The 20,876-nt window shown below is 32.8% G+C and overlaps 1 protein-coding gene across 1 annotated transcript in view; it reads left to right on the forward strand.

Moving 5' to 3' along the window:
- The window catches only part of Smp_147320 (putative camp-dependent protein kinase regulatory chain), a gene marked incomplete at both ends in the record, with an annotated part of 30,673 nt that extends 14,775 nt beyond the window's left edge, over positions 1–15,898 (forward strand). The window contains 6 exons of the mRNA XM_018796013.1: positions 2,924–3,170; positions 6,299–6,450; positions 7,287–7,729; positions 9,767–9,804; positions 13,028–13,092; positions 15,791–15,898. Coding sequence (XP_018650268.1) covers positions 2,924–3,170; positions 6,299–6,450; positions 7,287–7,729; positions 9,767–9,804; positions 13,028–13,092; positions 15,791–15,898 — 1,053 coding nt within the window. The remainder of the gene's footprint in view (positions 1–2,923; positions 3,171–6,298; positions 6,451–7,286; positions 7,730–9,766; positions 9,805–13,027; positions 13,093–15,790) is intronic.
- Between the last annotated feature and the right edge of the window lie 4,978 nt (positions 15,899–20,876).

Raw genomic sequence — 20,876 nt, forward strand, 5'->3', positions numbered from 1 at the left:
GCTAGACACTATCCATCTTTCCTTACAATGCTTGTGAAATAAGGTTATATCAATGCAATACACACAGTGTGCACATATGCCAATATAAGACTGACCAGTTGCAGTCCTAAACATCAATGGGAAGATTCAAACAAGTAATACTAAATGAATCTAATTATTTCTTTTTAAAAATTTATTGTAAAACATAAATCAACAAAATATCTTATTGAATTTTTCATATCATATTTCATTTATTGAAAGCAGTTAGATTATTTCACCTTATGATGTAATTACAAATTTTTGCCAACATTACATAACACCAATATATTGATTACAAGTTATATAGTATCTATCATGGAAACAAAAAATTTACGTCATATTTCTAGATGGCTTGTTTTATTTTATGAAAAATGAATATTGAAAATAATAAAATACTTTAAATATATTACCTACTATATGAAATGCTTACTTCATTACATTTAGACTTTCTATAAAGATACAATTCTTTTGTTTAATTTAATCATTTTAAAATAACTAATACGTCACTATTGAACAATTGACAGTAAAATCTTACTTGTTATATATTTCTTTCGTCCCTTTTTTTTCCCTTATTGATTTTAGTTTTATGGGGTACATTTTTATTGTACATTGAATGAGATAATATTATTGTTCAATTTTTGTTCAGTCTTTTATTATTAATTGATTACTATAAGTTTGAAAAAGAAAACAGAATTAAAATCTATTACTATCGTATTCATATTACATATTACATTAAGTTATATTTGAAATTACACATGATCTTAGCTCAGAGAGCCGAGAAGCGAATAGCCCCCGAATGCCCTGGTACGGCCAAGAGTGGCAAGAGTCCGCTCTCCCTCTCGAGACGCTCTCATATGCCCACGCGTATATAACCTCTTCCAGGGGAGTACTACTGACTGCCTTTTCGTGGCGGGGGTGTTGTTTACGAAATTGAGAGGACGAAAAGCGAATGTCCGGCGCTTCAACCGAGTTGGTGGACATGGAAAGTTCATCTGGGGGAGTTGGAAAACCCTGATTCCAAACCAATGGTGCACATGGGCTCCAGTATCCTGAGGGAACAAATGGCGTATGAACCGATTGTTAGTCACCGGCTACCATGAGACTGCATCTCCTTACGATGCTCTACTGCCTTGTGGATCAGATTTTTAGGTCAAAGGCTCCGGGTGTGGTCCCCTAAGAAAACCACCCGAATCAGATTGGGCACCTGGACAGTATCACATCGCTCAGACAAATGAAATGAGATTTGTGCAGTGCATTTATATCTGGTGCCCCTTCGTGCCAATATTTATGTGTTCAAATAAAAAAAATATTTGAAATTGAACAGTTAGTCAATGCTTTTGTTTTGTTTTTCACTTTATTAATTGTTTACTGTAGTTAGGTATATTTTGAAAAGTTAACATAATTAGCGTTGATATTTCTTTTGCTTTTTAAAAACAAATCTGATGTTTGTAATAAATATTAAGTCAATCATCCTTTAAATTGACCTTGATTTATTTTTTTGCGGGTTGTATAATATATTGCATAGCGTTTTTGGTTAGTGATTTTTTTAGCGAGTTACTCTTCTACGGGATGGGGTCGCCAACCTCATGCCCAACCCTCCTTCTTTACCACGGCTTGGGACCGACAGTAACTCTAGAAGAGCTACAGGCAGAATTGTGAATTTAGATGATGAAGGTTAACTCACTTCTATCCATTCATGTGTTATTTTAATGTTGGTCGATATAAAGCAAAAAACGAAGTATAATATAACTTTTATGAAATGTAATATGAATTATTCAAATATTAGCTCCCGTATCCCACCTTATTACCCACATTAAATCGATGAGATGGGTAGTGTTAGAGGGAAAAATCTTGTTTTATATACTTATTGTGTATGATTTTTTTTACCTTACATCAGGTTATCTTCTAGTGAAGTTAGATTTTTAAAAAAACCTTATAGCGTTTAAAAAATCATGTTAACAAAAAGATATACTAGACCACCATGGAAAACCTGGAAGCACTGGACAGCGTTCGCGCTCGTGGGCGAGACTGTTAGGTCCTGAGTTCGGATCTCGTGAGGCGGGATTCTCTTAGATTTACCATGGAATTCAATTAATTTGGGATTTAAATTTAGAATGAGAAGCATTATGAAGTAAAGAATTTGTTTTTGATGAAGTAGTTTTTTCTAAGCGTGCTCCATGATAATGTTTTCGAAAACGATTTTCCAGAAGTGAAAACCATTATCATTGAGATCAAGGATAGTTTATAGATAAGGATGATAATCCGTTATAAACAATTCTTAAGGTGGACTAGCATAATCTAATTAATGTGGTAAAGTAAAAAATCATTGATGGGGTGTTGAAGTCTGTTCAACATTTAGTTCAATATGAAAATTTCTGTAAATCGTTTTTGAACGAACAGAAGCAAAATCACAGAAATTCGACAATAATCAATCTTTGTATATGTGTAACAAAACATTTTCTCTCGTAAATGGTGCTAATTGACTGCAAGAAGTATCTTTCATTCAGAGCTTCGAAGCCAGACAATTTATTAGCCTAGTCGCAAACATCATCAAGGACTTAATTAGGGCTAGATACTTTATGTGTGTTACTAAATTATATGAATTTCATTTAAGCAACGTATTTTATTTTTCCTCGTACATGAACCACATCGGTGCAAATCAGCTGGCACAAAATTTAAGAGTTCAGCTTCTTGTTAATATCTTACAATTATTCCGGCTTGATGACTTTATAAATTTAAGTTTTCTTGAACAAAGCTTTTTACCGCAGTGAAAACCTATCTTACCACATATATCTTAATAAATGAGCTGCATGAGTATTACTTTAACTTGATTTCTAAATACTTAAGACAATATCCTTAATATAATAGCCACTTTTGCTCACGTTTTAAATTCATTTCAATAAAGAATGAGACAGAATTTCGAACAAGACGACAGCGAATTCACAAACTAAAGGACAATATATTGACACTAAGAACAAAGAGATATTCAGCTGATCAATATCAGAAAAGAAATACTGAAAGTAGTTTGGCTAACAAACGCTTTAATTCAGCTTATTCTGGATTTGATACAGTTTCTGGAAATAATAATAGTGATTTCAAAGAACCAACTACTAATAGATCGAATAATACCGAGCTAAATGAAAGATTACCAAGTAAGCTTAATTAAAAACACACATTTTGTATTTAATACGCCATTTGGGACAGTTTAATAAAACTAAGCAATCTGTACACTATGAGTACTTTAATGGAAAAACAGAATAAGAGAGATTCCTCGAATCTCAACTAATTCTATAATAACATATTTTAAACTTAATGGAATAAATTCTACATGGATGAGTTATGAACATTATTTGATCCATAGTCATCAATTGCTTTGACCACTTTACTTCAAAGCTCACTGTTAAATCTGCTTTGCACTTTCTTCATTATCTTCCTTTTATCCATCTTTCGTATAATGTTACACTAAATATCAAAGCACAGTAGTTTGAGTTATATTGAATTGTTTTTATGTTTCATTTTCTGAAATCCAACGTTTCGTTTATGCAACAAACCACTTATTCCATCTATATGTACTTATTTTCTTGTTTTAATTATTTTGCATCTACTTTCAACTCTATTTCTTCTTCCTTCGACTGTGTAGTTTTTGATATGCATTCTACTCTCTGAATCTATTTTTAGCCTTGTCAGCATTCTTATTCCAAAATATAGCATTCAGTTCATTTGCGTTGATTGCTGTCATTCCTATTAGACATAACCAGGTGTTTTTCTGTGATTTATGGTACGTTTTAAAATTAGTTACTTATTTATTAAACTGAATGACACAATTTCTTTCTGACTGTACCTCTGACAGCGTAATTGATTCGTATATATCTCAAGTCAAGAGATTTGTGAATTGCTGGTCTTTTGGATTTGGAATTTCACATGTGACTGGGTTTTTTCGGGGGGTCCGAATCCTCTAATGAACTCTATATTATTTATAAATAATGGAATTTTTATTCAAATTAAATGTTGTGTAATTTAAAACAACACAATTAGTATTTGTACAGTAAGATCTAATAATGATTTTATTTTCTCCTCAGCTATGTTGTAGTACAGTTTTCTTTTTATAGGATTTACTGAAGAGTTTATAAAATCTATGACTTCATATTTTTAAATCTTTGTTGGTATGATTATATATATGAATCAGTTAGCTGATTATTTGTTTTAATTAGCTTTTCATATCATACTGTTGTTATTTTTGAGTTGTTTTAAAACATTCAACAATGAACATTGTGGAGAGATAATTATTTTTCTTTCTAATAAAGAAACAATAGTTATTTAGTAGATCAGAAGGGGTTTCGTGGAGGTCCTGGGTTCGAACCTCACGAGTGCGGGATCGTGAGTGCGCACTGCTGAGGAGTCCCATAATAGGACGAAACGGCCTTCCAGTGCTTCCAGATTTTCCATGGTGGTCTAGCTTCAATTGACTCATGATTTCAACTATGAAAATTATTTAGTATTCTAGACTAACATAGAATCAGTCAGTCAGCTATAACGTAGGACCAGGCACATATATGCATCGGTCCAAGTTGCCACACCTCATTAACACAACAAAATGAACACCAAATTCATAGAAGTAATTACTTCAATGGTAGTAATATATAAAAAAAAGATTTTGTATAAGGATATAGTACAAGAAGAAAGAATTAGTTGGTAGAAAGAAAGATATAAAGCAATTTTATTCACACAGTTTAAGGGAAGACAGAGAGTGTATACACCTACGCCATTGTAATCAACTCTTAGTCATGTCACCCAGAGTTTTCAATCATTGATTATGATAGTTATGCGGACCCCAACCAAGTAGTCTGCATAACATGGAAGTTCCGAAAGAGTTCACATTAGGAAAAACTTTTTTTAAAGATTATTGAACTGAATAAAAAGTGAGAAATAACGGTTGTTCCTATAAGATGTAAAATTAATTCAACACCAATAATTTTAAAATAATAAGTGAAAGTTTTATCAAAAGTTTGATTGTGATAACTCGATTGTTATTAGTTGAAAAAAAAATGATGAAAGGTCTGTCCTTGGTCGGAATATAAATCTGGATATTGCTTTGAAATTATTCATCTGTAAAACTGAAATATTTAAATAAATTACATTTAAAATGTACATCATAGTGTTTCATATAAAAATAGAATTCATACTAGAATCAAAGAATAATTACTTACTTACGCCTGTTACCCCTCGTCGAGGAGCATAGGCCTCATACCAGCATTCTCCATCCAACCCTGTCCTGGGCAATTCTTTCCAATTCTTTCCAGTTAGCATTCATTCTTTTCATATCTGCTTCTATTTCCCGTCGTAATGTGTTCTTTGGCCTTCCTTTGTTCCGTTTCCCTTTCGGATTCCAAGTTGGGGCGTGCCTCATGATGCACATTGGTGATTTACTTAATGTTATCTCCTATCTACTTCCAAAGTCTTTTCCTAATTTCCTGTTCAGCTGGAAGCTGGTTTGTCCTCTCCCGCAAAAGGCTGTTGCTGATAGTATCCGGCCAGTGAATGTTGAGTATTTTGCGTAGACAACTGTTTATACATACCTGTACCTTCTTGACGATGGTCGTTGTAGTTCTCCACGTTTCAGCTCCGTACAGTAGGACTGTCTTGACGTTCGTATCGAAGATTCTCACTTTGAAATTAGTTGACAGTTGTTTTGAGTTCCATATGTTCTTCAATTGTAGAAATGCTGCCTTTGCTTTGCCAATCCTCGCCTTTACATCTGCATCCGATCCTCCTACAAAATAATACCTAATATTAATAAATCACAATTCCTTGTATCAATCTATAATGTCTGAAGTTAATACTAGTTACTAGTAGTTTCTTTATGTTAATTTAATTGTTCAGTCACGCATTAGTTACAAAGTATGTACATAATACATACACATTGCTTTCAATGATCCATTTGCATGTTCCATTGTGTTCTAGAACCTAAACTGTCTTCTTGACTGGCCTTCAAGTGTTCTACCAACGCTGTTCCTTCGATACATTCAAACTCTTCACTTTGTTCGAAAATTGTTTCAACTTCAATGCCATGTTCCGCTACTTACGACTTATAAACATCTTTGTGATTAGCATCCACTACAACATATCTATGAATAACTATTCAGTTAATCTAAATAATAAATAGTTTTAGTTTAGCGTTTTATACTGATTATTTTATAATCTGAATTACATATATTTTCGGATCATGAATTTTATACCTTCAATTTTAGTAATAAAACTATTGTTTCTATTTTTTAAATAGGTTTCTCTTTGTATGATTGGGAAACAAGTTCTGAAAATATAAGTCTAATCGAAAGTAAATTAAGACATTGGCATTATGAAGTAGATATGCTATGTGATGGAGAAACATCAGTTGGGAATAGAATAAGTCCACTGAAGAGCTGTGAACAAATAGTAAGTGAAAATATGTCATTAGATTTTGTACTTTTTTAAGGAAATAAAATTCTAATAATCTAAACATTTACCAGTTACATTATCAATCCATACGCAATTTGTATCGATTACTTGTTTGAAACCACTAAAAATTTTCTCGACAAGATATTGAAAATACGAACAATGTGACTCTAACTTCATTAAATTTTAGTGTCTAGTCTATAATTTCAGCTCATTAATCTTCAATGAAACATAAAGCTTCATCAATTAATTACGTCAGTTCGTATAAGTAACAGGAAGCGAACTAATACTAATCATAAAAAGTCTTCAAAGTCTTATCCTATTCAGTTTATACAAATTACTTCAAATTTCATAATCTGTCTAAACCCTGGTTCTAATAATGGTCATGTGAGGGCCAGTGACTAGCTCGTATTTAATGTACTGTTTTCATACTTTGCCAGGCGCATACATTCAAAAACGTCACGCTGATATTTGCTTTACGTAAACAGGAAACTTGCAGTTGATCAAGCTACTTGGAACTAGAAGATAAGAACATTCCATGATAGGTCTACTTAGTCCAGTGAATTTATATATCTGAAGATGGAGCAAAGCATCATTGTGTATTTGATGGAGAAAACAACTAGAACAGATTAGACTCTCTTGATACATTATTATTTTAACTGTCTACAAATCTTTTGATCTGCAAATTGCATGAAATGAGCTTTCTTTTCAACCAACTCATAACGTTCACTGTTTTTTGAGTTATATTCTAAATTATTGCATTCACTAAAAACCAGTTATATGTACAGTATAAATAGTAAATACAAGTTATAATATGTATTCTTTCCCATTTACAGAATCCAATTAAACAACTTCTACCAGGCAAACAAATCATTATTAGAACAATCGACCATGACAACACAATCGATGCATCAGGACATTTAGAAACAAATCAATTTCAAGCAGATAACACCATACATGACGGATGCAAATCTGTTCGTTTTGAAAGTGGTAGACGCAAAATTGATCCAAGTGAAGTGTCCATAAATCAAAAAGATGATTTAATGAGTTCAAATCTGGAACAAGTTAAAATACCAACTTTAAATGTTGTCAATACTACTGATGATCAGTTAGTAGTAGATGAAGCAGCAGAAGAATGTGAATTTAAAAAAGAGGAGGATAAAAGTGAAGGTTTTGAAAATGCACATGAAAGGAATCGAAATCTTACAAATGAAGTCAAATTAATTCTTGATAGAATCCGCCCAGTTTCATCAACTTATGGTTACATATCAACTATTAGGTATGTTCTATAATAACTTTATCATAGATTTAATGTAACAAACATTTTACCGATTTACTATTATGAAAAATGTCTTCTTAAGTCTTTCTCTCATGTGATAGTTTTCTGAAGACTTATCATGATTGCTGCCAAAAAACGTGAAAATTTGACTAAATTTTTTCAATGAAATAAGTTACTTACTAAGATGAAAGCATGTAATTCATCTCAAATGTCTGGTTTCGATCTGTTCTTCATAAATAAACATTATCTATTACATAGTAGAATTGATTGAAATACCTTCGAAAACACCATATAGTTCTAAATCTTTCGTTAGTTACTTTTGGTTGAGTAAACTAGGATACATTACATGCATAAGACTAACTTATCAGGTTACCTAGTGGTTTAACTGAAAAGGAGAATAAAACAAATGATTTTCAGTCATCTGATGCGATCACATCTTCATCATGGTTTTTCGACACACTCATGGTTTTATTAACCTATTGTATACTATTTAAAAAGAATCACAATTTTTATTTAGATCACCTATTTTTCTTTGCATATTTTGTATCTATTTTGGTTTCCATATAGTGTTAAGGTTTCAGTTAGTTACTTTTTGCATCAGTTTGTTACTTAGATGGAATCATTGCTTATCAGAAGGGGTTTTGTGGAGATTTCAGTAATTTTATGGTTGAAATCATGAGTCATTTGAAGCTAGACCACCATAGAAAACCTGGAAACACTGGACAGTCGTTTAGTCCTATTGTGGTACTCCTCAGCAGTGCGCATCTACGATCCCGCCTTGTGAGATTCAAACTCAGGGCCTATCAGTCTCGCGCACGAGCGTCTAACCTCTAGACCATTGAGCCGACGTCTAGCGGTGTTAATGTCTAACTTCAACTAATCCACGAAATTGCGCCACCATCCACCATTTTCTTCAGTGAGTTACTATCTCATGAATTCAACTATAAAATTACTTAAATCTCCACAAAATCCCTTTTGATAATAACCATATGCTCACTAGTGACTGGCTTCAAGAGGTATTTCCTGGAGTTCTAGTAAGAAGCAGTGACCAATGGAGTTCAACCGGGTCTGTTGTGAGATTTAGACTCATTGAATACAATGGTGGATGGTGGCACAATTTTGTGGATTGGTTAAATTTAGACATTAACACCGTTGAATGCCGGCTCAGTTGTCCAGATGTTAAACGCTCGCGCGCGAAATTCATAGGTCCTGAGTTTGAATCTCACAAGGCGGGATCGTAGCTCCGCACTGCTGAGGAGTACCATAATAGGACTAAACGACTGTCCAGTGTTTCCAGGTTTTCCATTGTGGTCTAGCTTCAATTGACTAATGAATTCAACTATGAAATTAATAAAATCTCCATGAATATAACACCCTTGACAAGTGGGTTAAATAAACCCATTGAACATTTTTCTGAGTTTTCTTAGGAGCCATTGATGACCTAGTGTTTTCGTCTATTTAATGAAAAAAGTACATCAACAGTAATTACCATATAAAGTGATATCGAAGAGCTTTTGTGTATATGCGAGAACAGTTATTAAAAGTACATCATTTATATTACGTCAATGAAATAAAAGTCCTTCTTTTTTCTTATTTTTAAGTTTATCTTCTTTTGATAAAGCACTGAAATGGCTACTTACTAGGACTGTGGTAAAACATCTATTCTCTACTTGTTGCAATGTAACAAGAATGATATGCATTGATGTAAAAAAAAATCAAGAGTGTAAATGAAGAATAATTTAGTTACCAACAACATGTTCATTACAGCTCTAACCGCTGATCAAAACTATATCAAAAATATAACAATTTATACATCATTTACTTATCTGCACAACGGTCAGATTTAAATACCTTAAAATATGTAATGCTTTACAGAAAAGAAATCAGTAACTTAATATATGTGTGAAACCTACACTATTAGTAGATCAACTGTTTTAACTAACCGCTATAACTGAATTACTGAGTTATACATTTTTCTCCCTCCTAACGAAGATTAACTAACAATAAATATATGAATCGATTTTTACACACTTTTAGATCATCTGTACCGACAAGAAACATTAAGTCAGCTAGAAGTAAGTAATACATCGTTTCTAAACTCTTTATATCTCAGTTTATACATCAGTCAGTTGGTTATAAACAATGTAGAATTGAAACAAATGTGTACCAGTCCACTTTAGCATACACCATATTTTCACCCCAAATGTAATAAAATTTGTTACTAACGTCTACATAAAGGCAATCCGGTCATGACAGACATGTGGCAACAAAAACTGATTCATCGCAGTCCTAAATATCAAAAACGGGGAACTACGAACCCTCACTTATACTTCTATACCCAATGAACAAGTTACTGAGTCTCCAAATAAAGCAACTTATTAGGCAACAGGTAGTTGTCTAGATTAAAAAAGGCATTGGGTTCGAGTCTCAGTATGAAAATCAACACTGGGGTACAGGCACATCCGACTTATGATTCTTGAGTAGGACAATATGTGTATTCTTGATCCCACCGCTAATCAAATAACAAATATCCTAAATAGAAAATTAACATGATAAGACGTAAAACAGTGTCAAAACATACAAAAATATGGTTTTAAGGAAATAAACAAAAGCAGAGGACGACCTTAAGACTTTAAGTTATAAATAGGCATTGAGAACAATATCTTGGTTTCAATAATCTTCAGTGGTTCATAATTAAATGATAGCAGTAAGTACGACCTTAAAGAGAACAAAAACAACTGTATTTGTAGAATACAATGGATTCATTGTATTTCGTTGCTTTCTTCCCAGTTACATATAATTTTCTGAGTTTATTTAGCTCAAGTTATTATCATATGTGAAAACTGAACAATTAATCATTTATCAGGAAATGGTATATTTTTCTGAAGGTAAACATTGTAATGAGGTTTCAATTGTTCCAAATGAATTTTATGCGTAATTGGAGTTATAGTTCTAGAATGTTGGAAATAACTTTATGAGATCATATAACCGAGTAAGTAAGAATATACGGACATAATACGGAAGAAGGTATAGTTTGGACTTGAATTCACTTAGTTGTAACCATTATTAAACAAAAGAAAAAATCTATTGTGTGTGGTATGTTCATGTACATTATCAAATTAGCTGAAGGCAAACTACTACCTCGACGTTCCCCAAAGTCTTCAATCACAGATCGTGACTATATAAACTAAACTAGAATATCTGAACCTAATGAAGTAAATCAGTCCATCAGTCATTGACTCAACCGGTATTGTTGTAGTAAAGAGTTAAAGTGCCTAGTTGGTATAGCTTGTCATGAAAGATATAGCTAAGAGATTTCTCGGTCCGCGGAGCAATATGCCGCTCTCATGTCAAAGAATATAATTACAGACAAATACCAGTATATCTGTCTATGCTCAAGAACCAATCAGTTAGTACAAATTCAATCTACAAACATAACTACAGGCCGCAAATCTAGTTGACTTATGACCACCATACAACCTTTCGATGGTTATGAAACCTTAGGATTATCACAAGAGAAATTTATTCTTTTCCTCTAACCTAGAACAATGAGCGATTGCGACCTGTTTGATGGAATGTAACTAGCTTACACATTTTACTTGATATATCGGCCAGTCTTAGTGGCAATGCTAACTCACCTTCTTCAGCGACTACTGGAATTAGCTTCTCAGCTACGTCTGCTCCATGTTCGTTCAACTTATTTACAATCCTGTAATGTGACAGGGAATCACGTTTCTGTCTTCTTCGGAAATAATCTCACGAACAGTTGACCTTTTAATAGTTATATTTTGATGGGTCTAAAATGGTGTCTTTTGTTACCTTCTACGATTACATTTTCCACTTACTGTCTTTGATTTTCTATCACTACTTGTGATGACCGCATAAACTTCTTTCAGTGAGCAATTAAGTAATCTCTAATCCTCATTGTAATTGGTAATTTCCAGAATGAGTCCTTCAAAAGACTGAGATGAATTATGATTATTAATTTTAATACTGAAATATACTTGAAACTACTAGTCAGACAGTATGTTTTTTGATAAAGTCATATTCTGACAAGTACTTTTACTTTCACAATTTGGCTTACTCGAAATATTACAGAACATAGGTTATGTGCACTGATGAACTGGTAAAAACATTGTTAACAAAGCTCCTCTAGGTACAAAATCGTGTCTCTGCAAATGACTGGTTTCGCAACGAATTTTCCCACGTCCTATTTGAAAGTTGTGACGTGTGAAGTCAGTCAATAAGATATGTAGCTGTTACGCGTTAGTGACAGTGGATCAGAATTATACCATTTAGAGCATTGGTTGAGTCAACAAAACATAAACTACGAAATCTGACTGAATGGATTAATCGTACCATGTTGCGAGCTATGAATCTCTTATATTCGATTTCTTATGGAGACGTGAGAATAGTGAGGTTAGAAGAAAAATAATAATCGAGCACTCACTTATTTCAGTGGTTCTGCAGATAAGATTACTTTTACAATAAATCTGTTTTTAGGAATAGATTATGATAACACTCTTTAAGCTTGTGTCCTCAGGTGATAAATTTCCAGGTGACAGGTAGGTAAATCGTCCCTTAATTTATAGTATTTTCTGAAGTTCCTTAATGAATGGATTCAATCCAACCACCAGTTTAGAAACATTTAATCACCTTAAAAGTAGCCGTAATATTACAATTTCGGATGTGACCAAAAGAAAGTTGTTAGCTTGATTTTTATACCAAATGCCTGTCTTTGAATAGATGAAGTAAAGGACTTCAAGCTTCGTGTAAAACATTTCACACAAAAGAAAGCATATACTGTTTTGGAATTAGTTCATTCAGTAGTCCCCTTTCAGTAATATCTCCTTATAATTTAATAAATATTATCAGCAACCTCTTAAATTAGATTGATAAAAGAATGATCAGAATGGAGGTTTTCAGAGATCGTAGTAGTTTTAGTAGTTGAATTCATGAGTCTATGTAAGCGAGACCGAAGGTCCTGTGTTCGAGTCCCACATGCGAAATCATGGGTGCACATTGCTCAAGAGTCTCATACTAGAATGAAACAGCCGTCCAGTGCTTCCAGGTTTTCAATGGTAGTCTAGCTTACATCAACTTATGAATTCAACTATAATGAAAAAAAATTGACTGAAAATTCGTTGCGAGTTAAAATTCACCAAACATCTCAGTAATATAATAAATTGATGTCTGACAAAAAATTTCATCATGATGCATTGTTTTTTCTCATAATCAATAAAGTTAGTAAGTCGTAAGTTATGAATATGTAAATGTTTGCTACATTCAAATTGACAGCGGATGAAATTAAAGAAAGTGAATTGCGTAAAAGTGCATTGCCTAGTTCACGTTCAAGTCCAAAGGTAAGAGATTATAAATATTCAATTATTATGTTTAGTTTCAGAAAAACTTTACTTTCTAAATTGTTTAGTTATTGGTATGGTATATAATGACTAAGCAGAATCCTTTTAGCTCTGTGATTTTGTTAAGCTATTTCATAATAGAACTAAATAGTTGTTCCCTGACTCGTAACTTTTTGACTTCTTTCCAGAATGTGTATTAACATAATTCATAACTTCTTATGAAGGTGATGTGAGAGTTCAATTTTTTTAGGAGAAAGATTTTATCCATATGGTTCTGTTATTAGAACACAAACTATCTCTACAACTACCATTCTCAATGGAAGTTACTATTTTTAATTAACTTCTGTTCTTTTTTGTATGTTGTGATAATGAGTATCATTTAATAAGTAATTATTAGTTTCTAATACTCAGAGGAATTATAGGTAAAAATCTCGTTTAAATCAAAAATATAACATTTATCTGCAGGAGAAAAAATAGAAGTCGTTTTAACTACAGACTGCTGAAAGAGATGAAGATTTATTTTACCCTCCAGTACATGTCAGCCACTTTAACCAATACACTCACATATTGACCTTATGCACACATGGTAATTGTTCGATGAATATCATAGATAGGAGAAAAATACAGAAATACAACATAAACGTATCCTCTATATCATATTGGATGAAATTTACACAAATCAATACGAAGAATATTGCCCTGAAAAACATTAGACTTAAATGAAATCAACGTATTACTAAATAAAATATTACGTTGAGAATGAAACGAACGTTATACTGAACCGTTATCACACTGACTTTAAATAATTTGCATTTATAATTGGAAGTTTTCTTAATTGGGACAACATAGCTTTCACATTTAGTGACTTTTGTTTGGTTTCGTGTACCAGTTATTAAGCATAAAAGTATTCACTAAAAGTACTTACATTAGATTTATACGCATATTCGTCAATATTAGAACGAATAGCTTGACAAAAATTGGGCGCCGAGTATAGATAAGTCATTACATGTGAAAATTATGTTTGAAATAATCTTAGCGATTGAAATTTAAATAATTCTAACGTTTCGTCCAGCTAACTTATCTGGATTATTACCCTGAAGAAGTTCAAACGAGTTAGCTGGATGAAATGTTGGAATTATTTTAAATTTCAATCGCTGAGATTATTTCAAATATAATTTTCACATATAATGACTTAGATTAGAGTTTGATTGATGTTGCTAGCTAACATCTATTGAATAGGTCAATGTGAAGTCAAGTGTAAAAAATAAGTGTGGTTAAATGACTACTTATAAAGGACGAATTAACGACACGAACCTCTATATGAACAGATTTTAGAAGACAATAAAAGTGAATATAGATATTATATTCCTTTTTGGTGACATAACATATTCCTTTGTAAAATATTTAACTCATTATAATCATGATTAGAAGTCATTAAGGTTAATAGGATGAATTTCTATCTAGGTCACTCATCAATACTATCACAGAAACTGATGGACGTATAATTAACAGTGGATATATAAATATTATTAAGGAACTTTTCGGAAAAAAAGCCTGATAGTGAATATTTAATAAAACTAACCACAATCACATTAAATAATAACGATTGTTTTCTATGATTCTTAAGATGGAGGATATATAAAAACTATTTAGCAAGAAGTTACTTCTTATTACTTACTGAGAGATTGAAAAATAGTAAGTATCGGGAAACTGTTTTATAATAGTCGCTTTAAGACTGTTAAATACCGTACATGGGAACACACGAGATCGAACTCATCAGTCTCTATTTTCCTAATGAACATGATAGTTTTAGATGACTATATCGTTATACAGTGGTTAACGTTTTTATTTTTAGTCAAGTTGCTACTTTATACCAATATCACCTGATGTCATTGATGTTAACTTTCACACTCTCCACATAGTTGTACTCTTCAGTCACTGAATTTGAACAAATGAAGATCAACTCAGAAATTCACCTTCAGTAATATTTGACTAATTTTACAACCAGTGTAAATTTCATATAGGTTCTTTGATTAGCACAAAACCCCCCGAAATAACTTTTCGTTTTTATTTTTCATTAGGTAAATGATATTATTTTACGTCTATCTCACAAGTTATAATCTTCCATTACATATTCAATTATTTCACTTTCAATTTAGGTAGTGTTTATGTTTGGTGAATATACCCGACCTGTTATTATTCATAGATTATAATTAACATCAGACATGGATAAATATTTCGAATCACTGATTTATATAATTCATATTTTTAAATAATTTTTTCGTTATCCCCCCAAAAGTTCACTTATCTGAAAAGAAAATGATGTTTTATAGATCAAACAACCACTGAAATTCATCAACTGATAGTTATCAGTCACATAATACTTAGAAGTTACATATCAATGTGCACTTATCAAGTTTTTCATGACAAGAAAAGGCTCTCAAATCCGTTTTGGTATATCACTCTAGCAAGCTCATTTGATTCCTTGGATAAAACATTTGAGTAACAAATATCTACAATATCAAAGTTTCCATTTATGTTGAAAAATGATAGCATCAAATTTCAGTTGTCGATACATCAACCACTAATTAAATATTTGCCCATATTTGTAAGAAATATCCTGTATATTACTCTGGGATTTGTTTAAGTTATGTTTTTTTTTATTTGATTTATGATTTTTTTTCTTTTTGTTACTTAGCATACCCCCAACAGTTATACATTGGTTAGAGAATATCGGGAATTGCGTGATCGGTTGCGTAAAGAGGAGAATGAAATGCGTCGTTTTCGTGTATCACTTCTTCTTTAACAAGATTAATTAGTCAGGAATTAAAACTTTATATCTGTTTCATAGTACATAAAAAACATATAGAATACACATAACCATTTAAATAGAAGTTTCATTTCCTTTAGTTATGCAGTATAGTTACTGGGATAATTACATTTAAATGAATTGTCCTGATTTTTCCCTATATTCACTTGTATATCTGATGCAAGATCCTGTGTGATTACATGACCTTGTTTCTTGAACACTCTCTATTTCAAATTCAGAAATCGGTCTCTTTATAGAGACTTAAAAAAGTACAGCCTAAACCCATATTTGGTAACTTTTCTATAACAAAGCAAAACTCCACGTCAATAATATTAAATAAGACGCATGCTTCCTTTTGACTCATATTAAGTAGTAGAGAATTCACTTCATTTCCTAGAGATCTGAGGTATATTATACATTAAGTCATGCTTGAATACAACCATCGTAAGATTCTGCTTACTAATGTACAATAATGATAAAGAGTGGGGTTATTACGGCACTATTTTTTTATCATTTTTATCTCAATTCATAACAGTTTTGTCACGATAATTGTTTCTGTAAGCTTAGTAGGTGAATTTTCGTAACGATAATGCAACATCATTATCTCCTGATGCTACCTGATTGTTAATATCTTTGGGAGAAATTTTTAAACATAATGTTAACTGATGATCCGCAGATTCACAACCAGTAATAATTGTAAAATATTTGATCGAACCAGACTTAATTGTTGGATGCGAGTAGACCAGTTCAGAACAAGAAATTGGTGAAAAACCCATAAATGGTTGACGATGAGATTTTTTCCTACTCTTGATTGCATCAACACTTTAACGTTTACTCGCTCTGATGAAAAAATGCAGGCTAAAGCAAATCGTTAAGTTTTACAAAATATCAAAAATTTTCATTTGTTCAAAAATAAGTACCAATCTAAAAAACTATTCGAAACATAAAAATACTGTTCACATACATTTTAAGTTCAGAGAAAACAGAATTCAAAACTCTGACCGAGTTTTCTTGTTACAAATACAGCTCCGTAAACCATGTGTATTTTTAATTGAATGAGACCATGTTTAAGTCCTCAATTCAGGACTTCGGATTGTTGATACTGACCAAGAAAGGTGTCTGAAACTTCACGCAAAATCAGACATTCAAAAAAGACGGTCGGAATACCCTATTTTTCTTGCCAGCTATTGCAGACAAGTATGAAACCTACACCAAGAACTCTTAATCAGTGGTAAGGAGAATATGTTCAAACCTGAATAGTGGAAATGATATTAGTTAATAGACGATAGAAGAATGCCGAAAAATAAATATTAATTATGTGATTAGTAATAGGATGAGTTAAAAAAAGCAACATTATTTCAGGCAAATATCTTTTGTATAGATTCGGTATCATTTTCGTCCAGGGTGACATGTGTGAACCCTCTTTCATTATGAATTTATTTCAGGTTAAAATTTTCTTGCTAATTCAGCACGAATTTCGTTCACTATGATAGGTATCAACTGTCGTTATGTGTAACGTCCATATTCTTGATGTCAGTGAAAATTGAACAATATTCATTGTGTATTTTCTTAGTGACTATATATATATATATATCCCAGTGTGTGATATTAAGTATATGTCCGAATCAGTAGTATAAATAGGTGTATTTTGGTCCAGCGACGACATATTTTATTGGAGGTCGATAATTCTTCATCTGTACCAGTATTATGTGTTCTTATCTGGTGTCTTAGGGATTACAGTAGTTCCCGTTTCCAAGTATAAGCAGCAGGTCAAACGAATACGACAAATAACTGAATGTGATTAAAATTAGTAACAAAACAACAAGCAAACAATACATAACAATATGAACTTAAGAATCAACAGTATAGTTTTGGACTGAGGAATAACTACAAATTGTAACGAATAGTAGTGAAATATTCAAAGTGTGAATCACCGTTTCCACCACAGTTAAAGGGTTGTGCATTTCAAGTCACTTCATCTGTAATTTAGAATTATCTACAGAATCAGGATTAAAAAGATAGTCAATGACAATAACGTTGTATTTCTGACAAAGCGGTCACATGCCATTTTATAAGTATGATCAGTAGTATGTAGCGAGGTCTTTAATGAGAGTGCATAGATAGGGTGCAAGCCCCGCATAGTTGTTAATGGGAGACATTAATAAATTATCAAAGATTTAAGGCAGAATGTTTGTGATCATTTTCCTGCTGATTATTTATGCAATGGAACTGGTAAATAAGTTTATAGTTGTCATAAAGTAATGACCTGAAAGCGCCTGGTATAAGCTGTGACCTTAACAAACGCAAACATTAGGTTTGTGTTCCATATGTAGAAAGAAGCTCCCTAGCTGTGCAATACAAACATGTTGCTGAAAAAGTAGCAAAAAGGAGAAGCAAGACAACTTGATATAAACTGTCAAGGGTGCCCAAGCAGTTATAATGGAACAGACAAATGTGTGGTAAACTAGTAGATAAGACCCATACTAGCTGCTATAACTAGAATAGATTGTAATTATAGAGTCCTCAGATAAAGAACAGTGTGTTGTAACGTGCAGCAAGATGGAATGGGTCCGAACAGTGAAAGTGAAGTTGAAGCTAGGGGCGAGGATATTTATTAAACTCCGATGTGCGTCACAGAGAATAAAGTGTTTAAAAACGTCAATAACTTTATCTTTTATCATATTTCATTCTTTTTTTACCAGTCTTTTTTTCGAAAAACACCAGCTGTTAAGTCATGATGTGAATGCATGAGTTAGAATGTGATAGATTACATTAGTGGAATAGTGGAGTCAGCATATAATTGGAAACATTTCTGAGTAAAACAACAGCTTCTATATTGCTGATTGGCTGTTTCGTTCTTAATCATAAAAAGACTAAAACAAAAAAATGTTCTCCACCACAAACATGGATGGATTAAAATTGTCGCTCCCCAAGTCCATCCTTACTAGTCGGTAACTCCACCCCCCTCCTTATCATCAGAATTAAAATCTGGACCACTTACTTGACTAATTTTTACTTAATCCGCACGATAATTCAGATCAGGAATCCTCACCATCAAACTACCCACTTCCAAATTTTAATCCTGACAGATAATCGGAAACCATTTTACCGGCAAGTTAATTTCTGATGAAATCATTCGGTAAACGTGGTCGGACTATACGGGATTTGGCTGGAACTCCGGAATCCTGAACATTCTCAAATCAGTTTTATAGTTTCTCCAAATTTCTTGAATTTACTAATGTGAAAACACTATTTACTACTTTAAGACAGAGTTTCCACCAAAGCCGTTCGACTGAAGATGACTCATAGCCGTAAATGAGTGATGAACGACAATACTGTTAAGCCAACGGTTAAAATCTCTTAAATGGTTTCCGTGACCAGTTCGTAGTACATAGGTTACGATTTTACGAATAAATATCCCCTCATTGCTCTCTAAGTATACTTTGCAAAATGAATACCCGCAAGTATTACTCATGATTATCAGCAAAGTAATTCATTAGAGTTTAAAACATGTTAAGATAATTGGCATGAATACGTTTACACGACTCGTATGAGTCAGATCAAAGATTTCATGTAGGTTTATTTTATCCCAGTTGGAGCGAACAAACAGGGCAAATATTTAATCTTTGACTTATTTCGACATCAGTTTCAGAAAACCAAAATATCTGATGAGCAGCTAATTTCGTTTTCCTCCCCCATGAAATTAAATGTTAAAGGAATAATAATAGTGCCACTCGAAGGTACGGGATTTATAAGACCTAAAGTCTGTGGTACCACCAAACATTTCAATTTTAGATGAATTTAGGATACTTGCGAAATACTTCTGAATATCATTCACAAACTGTCTATTGCCAAATAAGGGTCACATGTTCCTCATTAAAAAACCTGGTATTGTGAAGAGAAGAATAGAAAGAGAACGGGAACGAAGAATGAATCTATTTTTTGGGACACTTTCTCCGCATTAGTAGTGTGTAGACTTCTAGCACTTTTAAAATGTTTGTGGAAAAAGTAAACTGTATAGACGCCCTTCAAATCCATCGGTCTGATTAAAGGTTAGTTTTACCCCGGAATTCTAAAGATAGTAGTGTTACGAGCTCAAAAATTCATTTCATCAGCTGATAGTTCAGATAATCAGATGTTCTTAATATTGCGCTTGTTTCATTGATGTCTGCCGTCGATTCCTTACATCATAACTTTAAGTACAATTTACGCGATTATTGAGTTTCGTACTCACTTTTTACTTGTTTCTCCTCTTTCCAACTTTACCCACGCACACTTCTTTATATATTCACTCAGTATACAGGTTACGTTTAGAGCGAACCCCAGAATTTCACTACTCGTAGAGGGTAGAAAGTGTGACTATAGTTCACTCTGCTATGTTGTGTCCCTGGTTTCTGGGTATTGCCTCTGAGATTTGTGTCAATACTAAGCTCAAGCGAGTATTCAATGGTGCCTAGTAGTGTTTAGGATGCTATTATTCATTAGAAGGTCGCATCTGAGACTCTCTTACCCCAATGAGAGAAGAACCAGTAATTTGAGACGTTCATCAAAAAATTTGAATTAAATTCCTCGAAGAGATTTTGTAGATCGCCTTCAGATACATCTTAGTGCATTCTTATCCTTTCCATGTGAAGAAGGAAAAACTATATTTCTGCACCCTAAACAAAGCCAAGTCAAGCTTTCAAAGTTTAAGTTGTAAGTCTAACTACCAAACTGACCAATAATGTGCTTCAACATTACTAATGCAATGTTTTCACAAAAAAGCGTTGTTGTTGTCTCAGCGTTGAGCTACGGACCGGATCCTCATTCTTTTCGCCAGCCCCCTGGATAACCTTAAATTGTTCAAATGGTTGAGGACGGAATAGAAGAAACTTTCGCTTAACGGGCTTCCGTGTCTAGTAGCAGCGGATCACCAATACCTCCGGGCAAAAACCTAGGTATATTAACGATAATAGAGAAAAAAAAATTTGGTAAA

This window comes from Schistosoma mansoni, chromosome 2 (assembly GCF_000237925.1).
Source record: "Schistosoma mansoni strain Puerto Rico chromosome 2, complete genome".
Taxonomy (NCBI): Eukaryota; Metazoa; Platyhelminthes; class Trematoda; order Strigeidida; family Schistosomatidae; genus Schistosoma; species Schistosoma mansoni.